Source organism: Convolutriloba macropyga, chromosome 6, assembly GCF_964194025.1.
Source record: "Convolutriloba macropyga chromosome 6, txConMacr16.3, whole genome shotgun sequence".
In the NCBI taxonomy this organism is placed as follows: domain Eukaryota; kingdom Metazoa; phylum Xenacoelomorpha; order Acoela; family Convolutidae; genus Convolutriloba; species Convolutriloba macropyga.
In genome coordinates this window covers 23,763,641-23,784,587 of record NC_134473.1, presented here as the reverse complement: position 1 = coordinate 23,784,587, position 20,947 = coordinate 23,763,641, and the positions used below count along the sequence as shown (strand labels likewise).

General features: G+C 32.7%; 1 protein-coding gene across 1 annotated transcript in view; it reads left to right on the top strand.

The window, feature by feature from the left end:
- Window positions 1–1,939: 1,939 nt before the first annotated feature.
- LOC142341582 (epithelial sodium channel subunit alpha-like) overlaps window positions 1,940–20,947 on the top strand; it is a 57,740-nt gene continuing 38,732 nt past the window's right edge. The window contains exons 1-2 of the mRNA XM_075392634.1: window positions 1,940–3,424; window positions 13,390–13,540. Coding sequence (XP_075248749.1) covers window positions 3,052–3,424; window positions 13,390–13,540 — 524 coding nt within the window. The 5' untranslated portion in view covers window positions 1,940–3,051. The remainder of the gene's footprint in view (window positions 3,425–13,389; window positions 13,541–20,947) is intronic.

Below are 20,947 nucleotides of genomic sequence, written 5' to 3'. Positions count from 1 at the left end.
CTTGTCTGATTCACCGTTAAAACCATTACATGAAATGGATAAAACTCCCCCCCCCCCCACTTCGTGTGGGACTATAAACTACTCATATTTATACGTGATCGAACGCCACCTGTATTCCATAAAAACAATGAATTAATAACTATCTTCACCTTACCGAAAAGCCAAAGATGCCAGCCAAACTCTTGACGTCATTTTAATGTATCGGCTTTTATATCGTGTGATTATCGTGGGAATTGATGAGCATAACGCAATCTTCAAAACATATCGTGAGCTGAAGTTTTTTGCATATCAAAACAACCAATTGGTTTATTAATTTTGGTTGCTTTTTTACTCACAGAGAAAAGTATCTCAGTATAGAAGACATTTGACAATTAAGCACTCACTCTAATTGGAACGTCAAAAAAGAAAAATTCATAAAAGTTGATGTCATTTTTGGAACATTGCATAAGAATAACAAAAATTTTCATCACTGCTTTATTTTTATCGTTGCTGAAGCATACATTGAAGCTATTCAACGGTTTTCTATAATTTTAGAACCGATTCAAATATAACGCAAATTTAACCTTAATTAAAGGAAATGAAAAAGTTTCAAATGTAAGAGAACTAATTAGGCATTGCAAATTGTTTTCAGATATCACCAAATATGGCAAAGTTTTTGAAATATGTGTCATTATCCGAATTATATACTCATCGACCAAATGTGCGAGCAATTGCTGTGATATGGAGAAGAGGCTAAAGAGAAAGTTTTGTTTCTTTTGTTCCCTCGGAAGTCCTTGATATTCAAAAACAACTATACCTAAAATTCAACTAAGAAGTTTTAAAGTTTTTCAAGCAACGAAAATAGCAGTTATTCCGCAGAACGGCAGACGAAAGCCCCGAGACAATAAATTATTTATTAACTTAAAAAATTTTGAAAAATGTAACTTTGTTCCCGGAGGTTCATGGCAGAGCAAATCAGCGCTGAATCAGTCTAGAGTCATTCTGTTTTACAGGATGGTCATTACTCTGTTCATGTCACAATTTACACTTGCTAGTGTTGATTTCTGATTAAAATTTACTCCAGAAAACGTAAAATGTTCAGTTGAACTCCCGCCAACAAAGTTTGCATTATATGCAATTCGAACTTCTGTGTGAGTACTTGTAACATTCAATTTTCGTAGCAAGTCGTAACCTCTAAGCTACAAAATGGGCTTTGTGGTAATTGCCTACAAACCAACTTATCTATAAATCGTGTGTATACTACTATAATAATTACCAGTTATGAGCTGTAAAAGACAAATAAAATATTTTGGCAGAAAATTTTTAAGTTACTATCAATATTTTCTTTTAGGAAAATTTGTTACTTGCGAGTACTTTTTTCAGATATGAACTTGTTTGCTATCGATGCGGTGAAATTCAGCGTGTTATTAATTTTTTGGTGCCAATGCACCAGACTGCACTTAATTTTGCTCCATATGAAAGCAAAACTTTTATTCTCAGCGTTAATTGATCGCTTTTCTCTAGAAAGTTCAGAAATTGAACTGACCCAAGTTCTAAAATGGTCTCAAACCTATAAAGAAAATAAAATTTCTAGCACAGGCATGCAAAAGCGTTCTGCAATTTTTTATCTCGTTTTTGTTTCTTTCAAAGTGAAAGCTGAAAAAAATGATTTGTTTTTGATGTAATTCGCGACCATCAAGAGAAGGTCTCTCAAAATTTGTCCGTCTTCTGTTCCTACATCTTTTGTCAGGTTGTCGTCGGGCTGTTTCTACCCTCAAGCACCTCTCTATGAGGGGGACAAACTAGAAATAGCACAATGCATAACCCTCTGGGGAAACCCCTTTTCCATTCACTCAATTTGGGTAACTAACCCTGACGTGGGGATGGATGGTAGTGCTTATATTTCAATTAGGAAACGTCAATATACATCGCTTTTCTATTCCTACCTATTCCTTAGAGACTTCACATCGAATTATTATCACTTAGTTTGTCCTAGAATTTGAATATACCCTCTCATCCCCTTGATAAATATTTGTTTTCACTGTATACATATATTTACTCTGGCGTACCTTGCGAAAATTGATTAGCTGATGTTTTATTGTTGCCTCCATGTCAAGTGTAAAAAGTACATTACATACCATTACAAGCTTCTTTTCTTCATATAGACAAAAAATTGTTCACATTTTTGAAAGATGATCTTCAAAAATTGACGATTAGCAAATAAAGTTTGTTTAGATATTGAGATTAATTTTGTTGGTTCTTTGAAAGCAGTTCTTTAAAACAATGAAAAACAAACTCAAGCTAGACCACTACATTACTGAAATAGTCGAAAAATTACTAAATATCTCAATTAAAATTTTTCTGACTAATTTTCTTTTTTTGTTAAATGCTTTTTTTTAAATCAAAACCCTATTAACTCTTACTACTAACTCTGCTAATTTTACCCTAAACAACAACCATTAAGAAAATTGTCGCCTTTAAAAACCAACCTTTCCCTTATTAACACAATCTTCTATGATCCTACGTTATTGTTATCCATTTTTGCCCTTTTTCAAAAGGCAACAAACAAAAACTGGCGTTTTCAAGTTTACCTTGTAGCGATAGAGATACTCTTTATTGACACATCAAGGCTGAAGATAGACATTTAAGACAGCCATTTTTCAGAGATCGTCGGGCTTTAAAGAGACAAAGTCGTTTTTATGTCTCCGTTTTATGTTGCCTTGTCTTTGGCTTAACGAAAACAGTTAAACCGAGCCATGCTGTAACACATCTAGCCTTATATACCATCACATAGTGTCTAGAAATTGTCGCTTTACTTACCTTTTAATGGCTTCACTTTAGACAAATTTACCGTGAATGAAACCAAAAAATGAAAGAAATGTTATCGCAATAAAAGCTTATTTAAACCCATAAACGCTCATTATTTGCCCAATTAGAATTGTTTCCATTTAGAGCCTGTGTTCATTATTGTTCAAATTATTAGTTTTCTCCGCCCTTCAATTATTGTGTTGCACGGAAATTTCGCTCTACATAATACGCCACATAATTGTGAGAAAAACTAACCAAACTAAAATGGTTAAAACTAGAAAAAATGACGCGCGATTTAAACTATTCCGCCTTTATTTGCAGGAAATTTCCATGCTGTTGGAGGATTCCACCGCCCATGGAATGGAACGCATTGGATCCGGTCCCCGGAAGAGGTCTATATTCTGGATCGTGACCTTTACCCTTTCCATGTTCATGGTCAGCTCCCAATGCTGGGTTCTGATTTGCCAATATTTGAGCTACGGGAAAACAGTGTCGATTGCCCTCCGTGAGGAAAAGTTACCCGAGTTTCCCTATATCACATTTTGCAGTGAGTTTTTTGTTCCTGATGATGTGGAGCCTCACCCGTACTACGTGGAGCTTACAAAACTAGCAAGAGATCAAATCACAGCACAGGAAGGTATGTTTACGGACTGTTCCTACATTACCTAGGTTAGAATATGACCAACCTTAAATAATTTACACTTCTATATTTAGTTCTATAATTGGATTTTATAATGGGTATTATGGGGTTATAAACCTAATCCTATGAAACTATGTCTCTATAAATGAAAAATTAGTTTTGTTGTTCCGACCCCTCTTGAGGGGGGGAGGAACTATATACTCAAATGGGTTTTTTTTGTTCAGTCAATTTTGGCCGATCGATATATTCATTGTAGAGAGTTGAGACTGGTAGACTGGTATCATTAGAAAGCTTGTTCAGCGTAGAATATGAAATTAAAAAGATTTTTTTAATTTTCGTTTTTGACAGGGAGATATCGAGGTATGGAAATATTTCGGAATTTTTTACTAAAATTTCGCCAATTTTGATAAAATTTAATAAATTTCTTCAAGAAAAAGTTGTTGAATTTACGTTTAAAGACGAAATATATTGTTGGCTATTTTCACTGAATTTTTTTGTCATAAATTCCGGCTAAATATTTCTCAAAATTCAGACTTTTTCATCAAAAACAGCACGAAATAAGTTTCTTTAGTCCACTCTGATTAAATTTGCAGGAAGTGCACACCCAAACACCACTAACACAATCTTTGTAGACTGAAAAGGCGGCTAATTCCACTTCAACTTCTTTTGAGAGTGCTCTAAAAATAAAACTTTGATGTGTTTTTTGCATATTTGTTTGTTGATTATCGAAAACGCAGCATTTATTTTTGATTTTTTAACTAACAAAATATCTATATCAATGACATTCCAAAAAATAAATAATCCTAATGGACAATCAGCATTAGCAGGATTAGTTCTGTACCAATCTTGCACCGTTACAATCCAAAAATAATTCGGATTGTGGTCAGTCGGTTTTTAATTAAAAAAATTCGATCTTTTTTATATTAATGAAATAACAGAACATTTCAAATCAAAGCTCACTAGTGATAGGTCCTATTGTCTGCATAATTAATTCAAAAATAATTTATCTAGTTGATTGCGTGAAAGCTTATGGTCGTTTTGACTTTAAAAATATTTGATTTTTAAATAAAAAATGGCTTATTGAACTTTGCCTACATTTTTTCTTAATTTGGTCAACTAATAGCTTAGTGTCAGCAATCAAAAAGTGCTCCTTCCTTCTGCTGAAATCAATTTTAGTTTCTATTGCGGTTTTACGCCTTAAGTTATGTTGTTCTGATTTTGATACTACTAGATTTCACAATTTTTTTTTTAATTTTTAGGTATTTGCCCTTTTTTTATGTTTTCTAGTTTTGTCAAATTATCACGTTATTGTCACTTCATATATCACATTTTTCGCATTCAAAATAACGCACAATTGATAATATTTAAATCTTTAAAGATATAGATTGTGTTTCTTTACCGTTTCGACAGTACTTTCTCGAAGAATTTAATTGAAATTTTTAAATTTGTCTTTAACTGTGGTTTTTGCTTTGTCTTTTTAGTCGTATTTAATTTCCTGTGCTATGGCCCTGTTTAATAAACTTTTCCTGGAGGACCGATGTTCTGATATCAGAAGATAGATAATGGCTTTCATAATTTTGAAAACAATTGTTTTCCAAAATGAAAAAAAAAAACATTTCAACTTCGCAATTTTGTTCCATTTATTGTCTGTTTGTTACCTGGTCTCGTTAATTAAAGGTTAAAGACAACATTTTTTGTCAAGGGAAGGTGTCAAAAAAGATTGGAGTCACAAAATCTAATGTTTTTAAAGAATTCTTTATGACTTTACTGGCTTCGACACGGGTTTTTCTTAAAAAAAAGTAAATTAGTTTTTGATTTTTGTCAAATTTGTTCTTTTTGTAGACCTTAGACTTGTTCTGGATAATTGCAGGCCTCAAGGGTACCTTTGAACGAATAAACGAACCTATTCAATTTCTTAATTTTTTTAATTAATGGCTTTCATCTCTTGGGAAATAAATTTTTTTCGATAAAAAAAAGTATTACATAATCTTAGTTTCTTTCTTTTTTGTCTAATTGTTACCTAGTTTCATTAATGAGAGATCACATAATACATTTGAAGGGAAGGTGTTAAAGGGGATTGGTGTCACAAAATCTAATGCTTTAAGAGAAATCGTTATGACTTTACTGGCTCCACACGTGTTTTTCACAAAAAAAAAGTAAATGAATTTTTGACTTTTGTCATATTTGACGTTCGTTTGGTAGACGTAAGACATATTCTGGACAACTGCAGGTCTCAAGGACTTCCTTTGGAGGAATGGACGAACCTATTCAAATTTTTCATTTTGTAATTAATGGCTTTTATGTCTTAGGAAATAATTTTTTTTTCGAAAAAAAAACAAGTATTACATAATTTTGATTTTTTTTCTGATTGTTTGTTGATTATTTTCATTATTGAGCGGCCGCATAATACATTATCGGTGTTCGACAAAGGTGCAATTGAACATATTTTGGGGCCAAATTATGGCTTTACGGCTTCCAAAGCATTTTCTGGCGAGTTTTAATTGAATTTTAGTTTGTTGTTCTTTTTGTAACTGCATAAAAAATTGAATACCAAGAGTTGTTAATTCCCTTATATAGAATCAATGGTAATTGTATACCTATAGGATATTTTAGTTGATTCCTAATGGTTTTCATTACTTCAAATGTATTTGTTTTTTAAAAAAAAATTCAGCGAATTTTCTAACTTTAAAAATTCTGTTCTTTTTTGTCTAATTGTTACCAAGCTTTATTATGAACTGGTGAATAACCATTTTTTTCTGGTGACTTGCAAGTTATTTTGTTTATTTTCAGGTTTTTTGACGCTATTTTGACTTTGTTAGTAACTTTTGTTTTTTAAAACGGACATAAATTTTTTGATGTAATTAATGTTTGTTGTTGTTGTTGTTTGATTTTGCCGTTCGTCTTCGCTCGCTTTCTTAATATCGGCATATCTCATCAATCTAATGCATCATTTTTTACTCCACTGAGTTATTCGCTTTGAAGGCTATCTTTTCGTTCATACACCAGTTTTTTTTAAAATACTTGAATTTTTTGTGTTTTTCCGTCTGTTCGTCATTTGATAGACAATTATGCCAAAATTGTGGATGAGTGGGGTCGGAACCTTATGTGCGATCGCACATTACCGAGCCGCCTTGTTTATTTGTAAATGCTAATGGGAACAAAAACTTAACGGTTATGTTCCAATGCTTCCGTTATGAATAAAATCTGCCAACAAAAATGATACAAGCTGCCTATGCACATTTACTTTTATCAAGAATTATGCTCGTAAAAGACAGTGGTGTTTTGCGTAAAATATGTAAAAACATACAAATAACCCATATGTGGTTTAATGTCTTACCTGCCTACCACCCTTATTTGAGCAGTAAGCATCTAAATTCGCAATAGTTGTGCGATTTGGACGTCATATATAAAAATACCTATTCTTGAAAAATCCGTAGTAATTTTTGTCCAAAAGTGACGAATTGATATCACAAAACAAAAGCTGGAAGCAGTTCACAGGATTCGAGATCACTGATCTGCAAAATTAGCTTTTTGAAAAAAAAAACTTTTATTTTTGTCCAAAAAAGCAAATTTATATTTCACAATCCGTAAATTTTGACCAAAAAAATGGCCAGTTTCAATCCTAAAAAATATGCTGACAACAATTCACAGCAATTGAAATTATTTAAGTCACCACAGCAAAAGTGTTGTTTCCACGCTTACAGAAAACTGATGGTTTCGTTGCATGCTATATTGAATGCATTTTTCCAGCCCATCTTTGTTTTGACTTCATGATGAAAGGAATGCGCTAAAACATCAAAAATCAATGTCCGATTAATCCAAAAACTCTTTTAACTTATTAGGAACCAAATTTTCTTATATTATTAAGGTTCTATCGAAAAAATTATTTTGAGACTTCATCATTTTCACTTAGCTTGAAACGTAATTTATGGCAAATTAATTTTGACAAATGAATGACTCTGCATATCAATAATTCAATTATTGTACTCCAAAGGATTCTTCTCTGGTTATCTATTATTACAATTCAAAGAATTTGAATTGTATTGGGGCGCTGTCTTTTTTTGTTACGACTCGAAGAGGAGTATTGGAGAAGTCCTTTTTTTATTAATCAATTTTATTGGAGTGATTTTTGAAGCGGGAAAAGAAACGCGTGAAAAAATTTGGAGTGATTTTGGCGCTGAACAAAAGTGAAGAGCGGAGCAAAAAGAGAGTGGTTTTTGTTCATATCGCTGTTGTTGAGAGAGCGAAAAACTGATGTGTGAAAAAATTTTCTCTAAGCGAGCGAAATTTTTTTGTTCACGTGCGGCATTTGAAAGCAGTTTTTTTGCAATTTTTGATTGTTATGAGGTTTGATTAAGATATTGCATTAGATTTAGGCTTGTTATGATAGGAATTGAAGGTTTCAGGTAGTCAATTTGAGTTTAATGCTAATTTGGATGTTTTGATCAGTTTTGCTGATTTTTAGACGAATTCTAATGATTTTTTGCCTGTTTTTTTGTTTTAACGCTTTAAGTGGGATTTGGATAGAAGCTTGTTACTCAAGGAATATTTAAATACCAATTGATTAAAGTTTTCTTAATATAAATTGGTTTTTTTCTTAGGAAAATTGACAGAAAAATTGAGAAATTTTGAAACCATTTTTCTTATTTTTTTGCAGTTTTTCTTTTTTTTGAATCTTGGACAAGTTTCGTTGCCTGTTATGACTTGCCTATTCATTTGTGAACATCTGGATACCTTGTTGGTTGAAAAAAATTCTCTTTGAATTTATGTGCTTTGAAATATTTAAAAAAATTTCGTTTTTTTCCCGTTTTTTAGTCGAATTTGTTTGTCAGAGGTTATTTTTCATGATTTGGCTTCAACAAATCTAAAACAATTCTCACAAGTGGTTTAGTAGTTACACTTGTCTTGATGAAGTAATTTTGGTGGCATTAGTTGCTTCGGGATCTCAATTTAGGACAAAATTTATCCGATTTTTTATCATATTTTAACAGATTTGATTTTCTTGTTTTGACTTTTTTGTTTTTATGGTTTTCCTTCAAGATCATCATAAAACAGTGGAGGCACGTTTGTGTGATGGGTAGTTGGGTGGCGTTTAAAAGGATTTTTACTTCGAGTAGTTTCCGGAATTCTTCCGGCTATAATTTTTTTAAAGATCTGTTCACACATTTTCATGTTTGGAGTGGTGATTTTGGTCACGCCGAAACTGGAAATGGCGCGAAAAAGTGAGTGGTTTTGCGGCGTGAATTTTTTTTCGCTCTAATTTTAAAGTAGAGTGAGAAAACGATGTTTGAACAAAAATTCAGTTTCTCGGTAGTGGATTTTGTTCACATGTGGAAATTTCACTCTGATTTTTAGCGTGTTATCGATTTTTTGGATCGGATTTTTTTCTAAATAGTTTTCCCAATCCATTCACAGCTCATTCTGGACCTAGTTTTTTGTTAGAATCAAAATTACATATCTCACTAGTGGTTTTTTTCTCCCTAGCAGCATTTTGACATTGATTTTCTGTTTTCTTTGTTTTCTTCATTTGATTTTTTTTAGAAATGGTTTTCTCAATTCACTCATTGTCCGTTCTAGGTCTAGTTGTTTGTTAGGCCAATGAAAATTCTTTGAATTGTACGTCAGGACTTGTCCTGCTATGTTCTTTTTTATTAGAATCGTTCGATGTTTAAGGTTCACTATTGCTTTAGTGACTCAAATAAATGTTACATTTACATTGTATATGCGACCAAAGAAACTATATAAGATCCTTGCATGATTACTGAGATTCATACCTATTCTAGAGTCATTTATGTTATGGGTTTTAATCGATAAGACATCACTTATGTGATTCAAAGGCATCACTTTATAATCTGCTAAAAGACCTTAAAGTTCAGTGATTGTTGAAAAGTTGGGAAGTAGATGAAAGAATTAGTCTATCTATGTGACTAAAGTTTCTATATTTTCTGAGGCCAGTTTACACTTAGAAATTTTTTTTGATAAAAAAAAGCATCTTTTTGCATAAAACTTGAAAACCATTACAATCCAAAGTTAGTGTTTAAGTGCTCTCAAAGAGTCAAAACTAAACTGCACATCCGATTTTCTAAATTTAAATACGATCTGCATACCGTATACTGTCATTTTTAGCGCCATTCAACGTTTTGTTTGTCATATCTCAACTCGTATGAAATTTTTAACTTTTGTCAAAAACAAAGTTTTTATATTTTTTGGTTTTCATATATGATCTTTTTGTGACAACTAAGAAGTAATACAAATAACATATAACCTAGTATGGTTACTAAGCGTCCTATACGAACAAGTATCAAACCCAATAATGTTTTATGATGGGTGGCCCGGGAATTTTTTTTCTAAAATCCTGTCAAAAACAAGGAGGCTCGCTAATGTGCGTTTGCCGATAAAGTTCCGACCCCGCTCATCCGACCCCGTTAGACGAAGAGAAAAAATGCAAAATTTAGTACTGCTTTGTATATTTCAAAAACAATCGTTTTCAAAGACATGAACGCCATTAGCTACCAGAAAACAATAATTAAACAGTTTCGTCAATTTTTCCAAGAGACGCGCTTGAGCCCTTTACGTATTCAGAGTATGCCTTACGTCTACAAAAAACGTCAGATACAGACAAAAGTAAAAAATTAGTTTACTTTTTTTTGCAAAAAAAACGTGTCGAAACCAGTAATATCATAACGAATTCTTTAAAAACATTACATTTAGTCAAGCAATTCAAGAAGAACAACAACAAAACAAACAATTATAGCAACAAACATTAATTATATCCAAAAATTATGTCAAATTTTTTTCAAAATGAAACATATTAACCAGGTGCAAATAGCGTCAGATAAAACTAAAATCAAAACGAAATAATTTGTGCTACAAGAGATAAGATATCGGACTACTTCATAAAAAGTCTTGGTAACAATTAGACAGAAAAGAAAAAAAACAGCAAAATTAAAAAAAAATTGCTTATAATTTTTAAAACAATTAATTTCAAATTATTGAAAAACCATTAAATAGCATTTAAAAACATCCAATATTCAAATATATTTATGACCTTATACGTTTCTACCGAAGGGCATTAAGACCTGTTATCATAATGATGTGGTTGCAAAAAGAACAACAAATAGAGCTGACAAACAAAATTTAATCAAAACTTGCGAGAAAACGCTGTTGACGCCGTAAAGCCATATTTCACCCTCAAAATATGTTCAATTGTGCCTTGGTCCTGAAACTCCAATATTGTGGTATGCTCATTAACAGGAATAAGTAATAAGTAGACAAAGAAGAGAAAAAAATTCAAAATTTAGTAGTGCTTTGTATTTTTCGTCAAAAATCGTTTTCAAAGACATGAAAGCCATTAGCTACCAGAAATCAATAATTAAACAGTTTCGTTAATTTGTCCAAAAGAAGCGGTTAAGACCTGTACGTATTCAGGGTACGCCTTACGTCTACAAAAAACGTCAGATACAGACAAAACTCAAAAATTAGTTTACTTTTTTTGCAAAAAAACCGTGTCGAAGCTAGTAATATAATAACGATTTCTTTAAAAACATTACACTTTGTACACATGCGCTGTTCCTCGACACCAATATTTTCATATATGACCTGTATTTAGTTATACTAGATAACAGAGAGACAAAAAAGAACAAAAATGCAAAGTTAAACAGTTTTTTTATTTTTCAAAACAATTGTTTTCAAAGTCATGAAGGCCATCAGCTATCTACTCAAAACAAATTATAGGCTAATTTATTTTTTCACAAAAAAACCAAAGAGTCTTGTCATTATCCAGGAAACTTCATGCGACTAAAAAGAAAAAGAAAAAAAACGAGAGTTAAAGACAAATGTAAAAAGAATTTCAATTAAATTGTTAAAGAAAAGGAAGTCGAAGCCGTTAAAACCATAACCTTTGCCTTTAAAGAAATTCGTATGTTCAATTTTGTCTTGTTTTGAACGCTACAAATGAAATATATAAACTGTCAATATTGTGATAATGTGACAAACGAGAAAAAAACGTGAAGAATGGGCAAATGCCTAAAAAATCAAAAAAAAAAAATAAATCCGGTACTATCAAAGCCAGAAAACCAAAACGTAACGCATTAAACCGCAATAAATTAAATTTTAATGTAGTAAAAAGAAGAGGAAGAAGAAACTTTCTTTTTTGCTGACACTAAGCTACAAGTTAACCAAATTAAGGGAAAAATAGTGGCACGGTTTAATAAGCCTTGTTTATTTAAAAATAAAAGAATTTCAATTCAAAACGACCATAATCTGTCGAGTAAAGAATCTAGACACACCACTTTGAGAATTTTTAAGAAGCCAACTTGACCAATCGACAGCGAGCTTTGACTTGAATTAATTGTTCTGTTCCTTAATTAACATAAAAAGAATTTTATTATAAAAAAGATTGACTTCCGAATTAAAATCCGATTTTTTTTGGATTATAACAGTACAAAATTGGACCAAATAATCTCTGCTATAGATTTTTGTCCAATGAGAACACTCTATTGCTTCGAGTGTTATATATCTAGAAAATTTAATAGTTAAAATATCAAAAGTAAATTATGCGTTTTTGATAATCACAGAGTAAAGTTAGCAAAAACGGCAAAAATTTAAATCCAGACTACTCTCAATGAAAATGGAAAAAGAATTTTCTCCCTTTGTAGTTTACACAGATTGTGCTATTTGTTTTTGGTTGTGTACTTGCGGCAAATTAATCAAAGTGGACTAAGGAAGATTATTTTGTGCAAACATTTTTGCCAAAAAATAAATCAGAATAGTCAACAACACTTTTTTGTTTTTAAACATAAATTAATCGGTCTATTATCCACAAAATTTTAAACCACGATAACTCGCTCTAGAAAACGAAATTCAAAAAAATAATTCCTTATTTTACGCTGGAAGGGCTTTTTGATGATACCACTCACAACTCTGTACGATGAATATATCGATTATATCGAATATATCGATGAATATGTCAAAATTATCTGAACAAAAAACCCAGTTGAGTATATAGTTCCGCCCCCCCCCCCTCAAGAAGGGTCGGAACAATAACTCAATCTCATTGATTTCTAATGTAAAAACCACACAAGATCAAAAAAGATCAATAATAAATTCTTAATGGATATAGCAACATGAAAAATGAAAAATAATATTTTTTGCATGCAAAATGAAAGCTATATATTTTTTTGCGCTTGATTCAAAACTCTTTCATTTAATAGAAATTTAGTGAAGTTTTCTTCAAATTATTTACAGTTCATTGGAAGTCAAAACTTTATGCTATGCTTCCAATCTTTTTCCCATGCACTGAGACGGAAGATTAGAGTTTGTTCACTTATTTGTGTTGAGATTTTAATAAATTGCCAACCTTCTATAGATTTTTCAAAAATGCTTGCTCTTTTTAGTCAGTATTTAGTAGGATTTTTTTCCAGATCAAAAAAGGAATATGCATCTCTTATTAATGGCTACTGCCGGCTACCCATGCGTCTATTATTTAGGCAATTAGTGTGCTTTTTTGACAGCTTGCAGCTGGAGCTAAGTGTGTTTTCTAAAGGTAAAATTAAAGGTAGGAGTAAAATTTAGATTCCCACAAGTAAGCACAATCGGACGAAAAATATTGAGGAGAGTGTATTCAAACTCATTTCGTAAGAAATGATTTGAAAAATTCTCCGAACCAAAGCGTATGCAGAATCTTTATTTATAAACTTTTCCATTTCTTTTCCATTTTTTTTTTTGGGGGGGGTAATTTCTCGACTTGGGTTCCAATGTAAAATAATTTTTTTTAATGTTTAAAACTTTACTTGAGGCATGACAATGATTTGTTTGCAGATTCGGAGTAATTTATTTTCTTTATTAGATGGCTGCATCAAATAAGACGTGAATGGGATCAGCATTTTTATCCTGCTTGAAGGTTTAGAATTTGACACTAGTATAATTTCTTTTGAAAAATTTATTTAAAAATTTGTGTTTAGTTGACGTTGGAGACAGCTTCGACAATTTGATGCCTGCTCTGTACGAGGCATACACCATAGGCAACATCACGGCAGAGAGGATGATGGAAGTGTACTATGAGCTCAAAGAGCAGAAGTACAATTTAACCGACTATTCTCTCTACCCTGGAAGGTAAACTAAGCTTCACGTTTACGTTATGAGTCAGGTTCGATACATTCCAAAACATGCAGAAATATGATGGACCAGTCAAGATATATAACACTAATGATCAGCGGATTCAAATTTAGCAAATCTTTAAAGATATTTCAAAACCTTGCTTGCGTTAAAAATGCTCGCGTGAATCTAAATGATAGAATGTTGGAGAAAATATGAAATAATCTTAGAGTCAATATGAACTCTAATGCTCTAAAGTTTTGTTTGAAAAGTTTCAAAGCTGAATGGATATCTCTGACACCTATGATTGCCAGAAAATGATTCTATCGGGGTCCAAAATTTTGGGCAGGAGCCTCGCAACTAAATTGGATGCTGCTGTACTGAAGTGTGCTACACTCAGTAACACTATTTGATAATCTTAGTGCTATTTTGAGAATTTACGTTATAGTGCGTGAAGCACAAACCTGATTTGGACAAAGTCCATTTTAACGTGTGAACAAATTACTAAGTAGTTTGAACAAGCTACTATTTTAGGATCACTAACTCAAACTAAAACTACCATGACGTGATATTGTAACGCCACGTAGAAAGTACCAACTTAACCTTGGTAACTTAATAGGATACTAGATAACTACGTGTCCGCAAGTATAAAAGGAGCTCGCACGCTCAACCATCACTTATTCTTAACTTCAGCACAATTTGGTCCCTGATAACTTCTGAATTAAAATCATACTCCCGTATTGCTCCCTTGCTCAATCTCAGTTTACTTGAGATATTTTTCTAACTTAGAATATTTTGTGACTTGTTCTTAACTAAGAACTCTCTAAGTCATAAAATATTAACTTAGCACAATTTTGGAAATCAGGTAAGTTCAGCTTAACTTCTCTAAGTTATAAACTAACATCTCTTAAATTCTATCTAAGGTACAAGTTAACTTAGAATATTTCAACCTGTGCTAACTTGTGCTATTTCAGTCCTAATAACCTTAACTCCTCTATCCCTTCATGCTCGGTTCATATTTGATGCTGTTTAACATAACTTATTAATTCATATTTGCATTTAACTTTCTTTAATACTTAACTATATACCAAGAGTAGAACTAGGGGTTGAACTCTCAAGTTATACATGTGGTCCCGCGATTAACCCCGTCGTTTAAGTATCTAATGTACGGACCAGCAGTATAAATGGTGGTCCAGAGAGGCCAAATTAATTTAACTTGTTCATTTAATACAAGAGAGGCAATCTCAATTTAACTTGTTCATTTAAACTATCAGAGAAGCCTGCCTAAATTTAACTTATTCACTTATTATAGAGAAGCCATTGAAATACCTTGTGAAATTTAACTATTCAAAGGGCTTCTCACTAAAAATCTTATTTGAATTAGAATTAAACTATTCCTCTGTTTTAAATAGTTTTAATACAATAACTTCAGTCCTTTAAACAATGACCAGTCCTGGTGGTAGTACTCCCCAACCTGCGGTTACTCCCCCACCTGAAACTCCCATAACACATCCAAATCTTTCACTTGTATCTTTTTCAGGCAATGATCCTAATCAGGATGCCACTTCTTTTTGGAACTCTGTAGAAAACAAAATACTCTTTTCACTAGGAACTAGGCCTACAGCAACCGCTGCACAAACTAGCTATGATAAGAGGCAACAATCCTTATTCGGCTCACTTTTAACTGATACAGTACTAGAATGGTTTGAAAGTGACGTCACAGAAGCTACAGATTGGAATACTTTAAAAGATGAATTTATAAAAAGATTCACAGACGGTAGAGACCAATTTAGATTCAGATTTGAGGTTGAGAACACATTCAGGCAGGAAGGAGAATTAATAAAGAACTATCTACATAGAATAAAGAGTGGAGTTGATAAAGGTTGGCCAGAAAAGATACCAACAAGTATTGAAGGTGATGACAATATAAGAAAGGAGAAAGAAATCCAACAAAGACAACGAAGTCAGAAATACATAGATTTTGCTATAAGAGGACTAAGACCACAAGGTTTAAATAGCAAAGCGCACGAGAAACTTATTGAGAATCCTTCAATAACTTGGACACAGTTTGTTGATCACTTAGTCGTAAAGGACTTAAATTTTCTGTAACAACAGAACCTAATGGAGCTACAGGAATAGATAAACTGAAAACATTCGAGAGCAAAATTAATGATTTAGCCAGTCTTTTCAAAAGCAGCGAAGTGAACGCTATAGATACTTCTAGGCCAAGAGACCCTAATATAAAAGGCAGACCTAACAGTACTAGATTTTGTGATTATTGCAGAAGCAATGGTCATTCCATCTCTAGATGCACAAAGAAACAGATAGATGATAGTGTTAACAAATTGAGAAAGGAACTAGTTGAACCAAGAAGGCCAAATATAACATTTTCTAATGATTATAGAAAGAATAACCGAGGCAATACAAGATTCAATGGTCCTAGAAACCAAGGCTATCAACCAAGAGGTGGCTACTCAAACTATAATCCTAGGTTCAACAAGCCTAACTTTCAACAACGAAATACATCTTTTAGCAGTTATGGCAATAGATTCACTCAACCATACGAACAAACCTTCCCTCAGCAAAACACATATAGAAATCATGAACCAAATCTTGAACAACAATCTTCATCACCACAACAACAGCAACAGCCACAACAAAGTGCTAGCTTCTATACACCAAGTAGAAATAACAATCTACAACAAAGACAATCAATACCCAACAATATTCAGCAACAACAAAATCAAATAAGTTTCGTTGAAGGTGACGATGACTACGTAAATGCTATAACAGATTTCTTTCCTTTAAACTTTTGAAGTCTCCGAACGCTACTAAAGAAAGTAGTACTAAGTCAAGAATTTACCTCAACTTATATCACTTTGCCACCGGAGACATTAAAAATAGTAGTGGTTTAGAAGTAGAATTCATGATTGACCCAGGATCAACCTGCACTATTATCAATCATCCTACATACTTTGCACTAGTAAACCTTGGACAAAATTTGCATTTACAAAATACAAATTGTGATTCAAAAACATATACTGGTTCATCAATTAGAATGCTTGGCTACACAACTATTCAATCTAGTTTTGAAACTGACGGTATATATACAGTCCCCCATAACGTATTCGTTACTAAAGAGCAGATGCAGAACATAATAGGTATTGATTTTTGTCATTTATTTTTAAAAGCACATCACTTCGATATCCCGCAGTAGAATTAAAAACTGTAAGGAATTTAATTTGCTACGGCTCACTCAACAATGAGAAAGATTATCCATACATAACTGAAATGACTGCTTTGAACATAGCTCAACCGATCTTTCTGCAACCAAAAGTACACAACTGTACAAGCAAACGCACCCCAGTCAAGCCTTTTTTTCACCAGGAACATATTTCATGACTCATATTAATGTTGCAAAAACTGACCTAGTCTTTGTGAACACACTTTTTCCACAACCTGAAGAATTTCTACCCATATTCATGGAGAATCAAAAGAATCACCCAATACAGATAAATAGAGGAATAATAGGTTATGCTATGTGTGATATAACCGACAAACCTATACAAAGATACAATATCAAAAACTGTACCGAATTTACAAGTACAAAACTAAACGAAAGTGAGGACTATAACAGTTGCTTCATACTGAACACAGTAGTAAACAATTTACAAGAAGGACAGCAAATTCAAACTAATTCTTGCATTAGATATGTAGATTTTTGTACCCAATCTATATTTGACTCTAACATGCCTATATTGCACACGATATCCTCAGATGCAGAAATGAGAAAAGGTTTTGCTAACACAATCTCCAGAAGAATACCCTTATTAAAAGACTACTGTAGAAGTAGAAACTGTGATATAGGTGACATAATAACTTTCAGAGCAGATAATAACTTAGTATATAATCTCATCACTAAGACTAATCATTATGAGAAGCCAACAATTGATACAATCAAAACAACACTATTTGCTATGAGAGATCATGCACTAGGACTAAATTTACGCTGTATAGCGATGCCAAAAATAGCTTGTGGTTTAGACGGAATGGATTGGAGAGAGATATCTTCTCTAATTGAACAAACTTTTAAGAATTCAGGAATAACTATCTATGTGTATACAAGCAAAGATGATATTGATAAACTACAAAAAGTAGAAACGAATACACTAGAACAGGAAGAGGTGCTCGAGATTATTGAGAGTGAGTTAATAGAAAAATGCAAAGAAGATGAGAGAGAACTAGCCACATACTTCTGTACCGAAGCAAAAGAGTGTGACTATGTAGACCTAAAGTCAACGACCAGTTTCTTAAGTTTAGAGATAAACTACAAAGCAACCGAATCATAAATAAAGCAGTTAGTGATTTTGTAATTAAGCAAAATAGAAATACAGTTCAAGACATAGAGTATCTAGAAAGGTTCTTAGACAATTTTGATTTCACGCAAAGTGATTTGACTGATGATGAATTGTTTGAGTTGATAGAAATAATACTTCAGGATAATGATGTCTATTCACATCATAAGTATGTTATTGGCAAAACTAAACATAAATTTCATTTATCCCTAAAGAAAGACGCAACCTTTAAAAAGCAAAGACCAAGCAAAATACCCATTCATCTCAGAGATAAATTAGAAAAGCTAATGGATGAATTAATCCAAGCAGGAATAATCCGAGAGCTCAATGAGAACGATGATATGAATAGTTGGTTTGTCAATCCCGTTATCATATTACCTAAGAAGGATTATGTAAAACTAGTCATTGATGCTAGATACCTAAACTCTATAACTGATACAAGTAATTCTAGTTGGCCACTCGAACCACTAAACGTTCTAATGACAAGAATAACCGGAACTATATTTACAAGTAGTGATTGATCATCGGCTTATAATCAAGTACCATTAACTGAAGATACACAGAAGGTTACAAGTTTTATTGTAGGAGGCAGACAGTACACCTATCAAGTAGGATTTTATGGTCTTAAACCATTACCCAGTTTCTTTAGCAAACTAATGCGTTATGCATTCGGACCCCTTATAAAACGTAAACAAGCCATAACATATATAGATGATACTTTATTACAAGCTAAAGATAAACAAGAAATGTTCACAATAGTAAAAGAGTATCACTCTTTGCTTCGAAAGGCAAACCTTAAAGCAGCCCCCGATAAAACAATGTTTTTCTTACGAAAAGTGAGATTTCTAGGACATGTTATATCTAAGGACGGACTATCGCCTATTGCTTCGCGCATAGATGATATTAGAAACCTAAAAACGCCAGAATCGAAAAAGGAAGTTTTAAGAGTTTTAGGAATGATGGATTTCTATCACACCTATATTTTGAACTTTCACATAGATGCAAAACCTCTATATGACTCAACTAAAGAAACAACACTATGTGGTTACCAGAGCGAGAAAAGGTATTCACAGACCTTAAACAAAGATTCTGTCACGACTTTTCTAACGCATTTCCTTCTAATGACTATCCCTTTCATATACATGCTGATTCATCTAATTTAGGAACAGGTTGTGTTCTTATACAAAATTTTCCTGATAGAAAACGTTTGATTTCAGCAAACTCGAGAGTATTTGATAAAGCTGAACAAAAGATGTCCCCTCAACATAGAGAACTATGCGGAATAATATTTGCATTACAAACTTATGAATTTTATGTTATTGGATTACCTTTTCCAATTTACCTATATTGTGATCACAGACCAATTCTATTTCTTTGGTCACGACGAGGACAAATGTCACATCGTTTCTTTAAGTATCAAGTTGTAATAACTAAGTTCCAAACTTGCAAATTATATACACTGAAGGCAAAAACTTAGCGTTCCCTGACATTCTTAGCCGAAACGTTTCTTTAGCAGATGCTAAACTTTATCAACTAGTGCACAAAGTAATACCTAAAGATATAAAGTTTCATATTAACGGAAAAGAAGTTAACTACTCTGTATTGCATCAAGACGATAAGGACGCATCAGCTAACGACTGTTATCCAATTATTGCTCAAGTCAAAGGCGAAATAAGGAAACTTATTAATATAAATGATGAAGGTGACTTTATCGTAGATGATGCACCAGACTACATAAATGAACACTGTAATGCTATACACAGTTTCTCTGATTGTTTTCGCTACGGCACACAAATAAATCAAATAAAGAAACTAACTTCAGAACTAACTAGTGAGTATGACAAACACTACTATTCCGAGATAGAAGAAATAGCTGAAATAAGCGATGATCGAGAAGGTTACGACGATCAAGCTTGGTTAGACTTAGTAGAAGGTAATATTGAAAACTCACTTATTGAACAATTAAAATCTGCTAAAGCCGACAATATTAGACGGACAAAATTTAAGAAACTTATTGAACCAGAAGCTTTTCAAAACATCTCAGAAGAGGATGTCCACACAGATACATTAGATTTAATAGCTAAGGTTACAGATTTTGCAAAAAACGCTAATCTTGACACTGATAATATTCTTGAAGAACGAGTAAACGATTCCGTGATAGATAATGTTGGAGATTGGTTAAAAGTAGGCAAAGCTCCAGAAAAGGACTACATTATTAAACAATCTAAAGCACTACAAACCTATAGAAATAATTTCAATTTGTTGTTTTTAGAGAGTCAATATGATTTACTCTGTTATTCTGAACCTTGTGAAGACGACTCTTTTGACGTTAGGATATGTGCACCACTTTCACTATTTTAAAAAATATTCGAAGTCGCACATACGCATGAACTTAGTGGCCATAGAGCAGAAAGCACAACTTACAATAGGGTTAAGCGATATTTTATTGGCCCGGTATGTTTAAATGGATTGAAATGTTAATGTTAGATTGCTTAAGTTGCCAAACTAATAAGTCAGCACGCAAAGACTTGAACGAAGCACCATTAGAACCATGGGGACAATTAGAAGCCATACTCCTACATACATTTCATATTGATCATAAAGGTCCACAACGACCACTTAGTAAAGGAAATAGATTTTGTCTTGTAATAGTAGACGCTTTCTCTAGATTTATACAAGTATACCCTAGCAAGAGTGCTGAAGCTCTTGAAAAAGTAAATCAACTAGAGAAATTTATAACTACGTTTGGAATACCGCAACAAATAGTACATGATAACGGTAATGCTTTTATTAGTAATGATTTCGTTCACTACACAAACGAAATGGGAATTACACTATGCCCCCAAATTTCATATTCACCGTGGACTAACGGCAAAGTAGAGGTACAAAATAAACATTTGACTAATTACCTAAGACATTTTATTAGTAAAAGTGGATCTAATTGGTCCGAGTACACTAGTAAACTTGCATTTTCACACAATACTGCAGTAATCTACAGTACGGGATATACCCCTTATGAAATACTATTCGGAACGAAACCGCAAATACCCTTATCACTAAAGTTAGGACT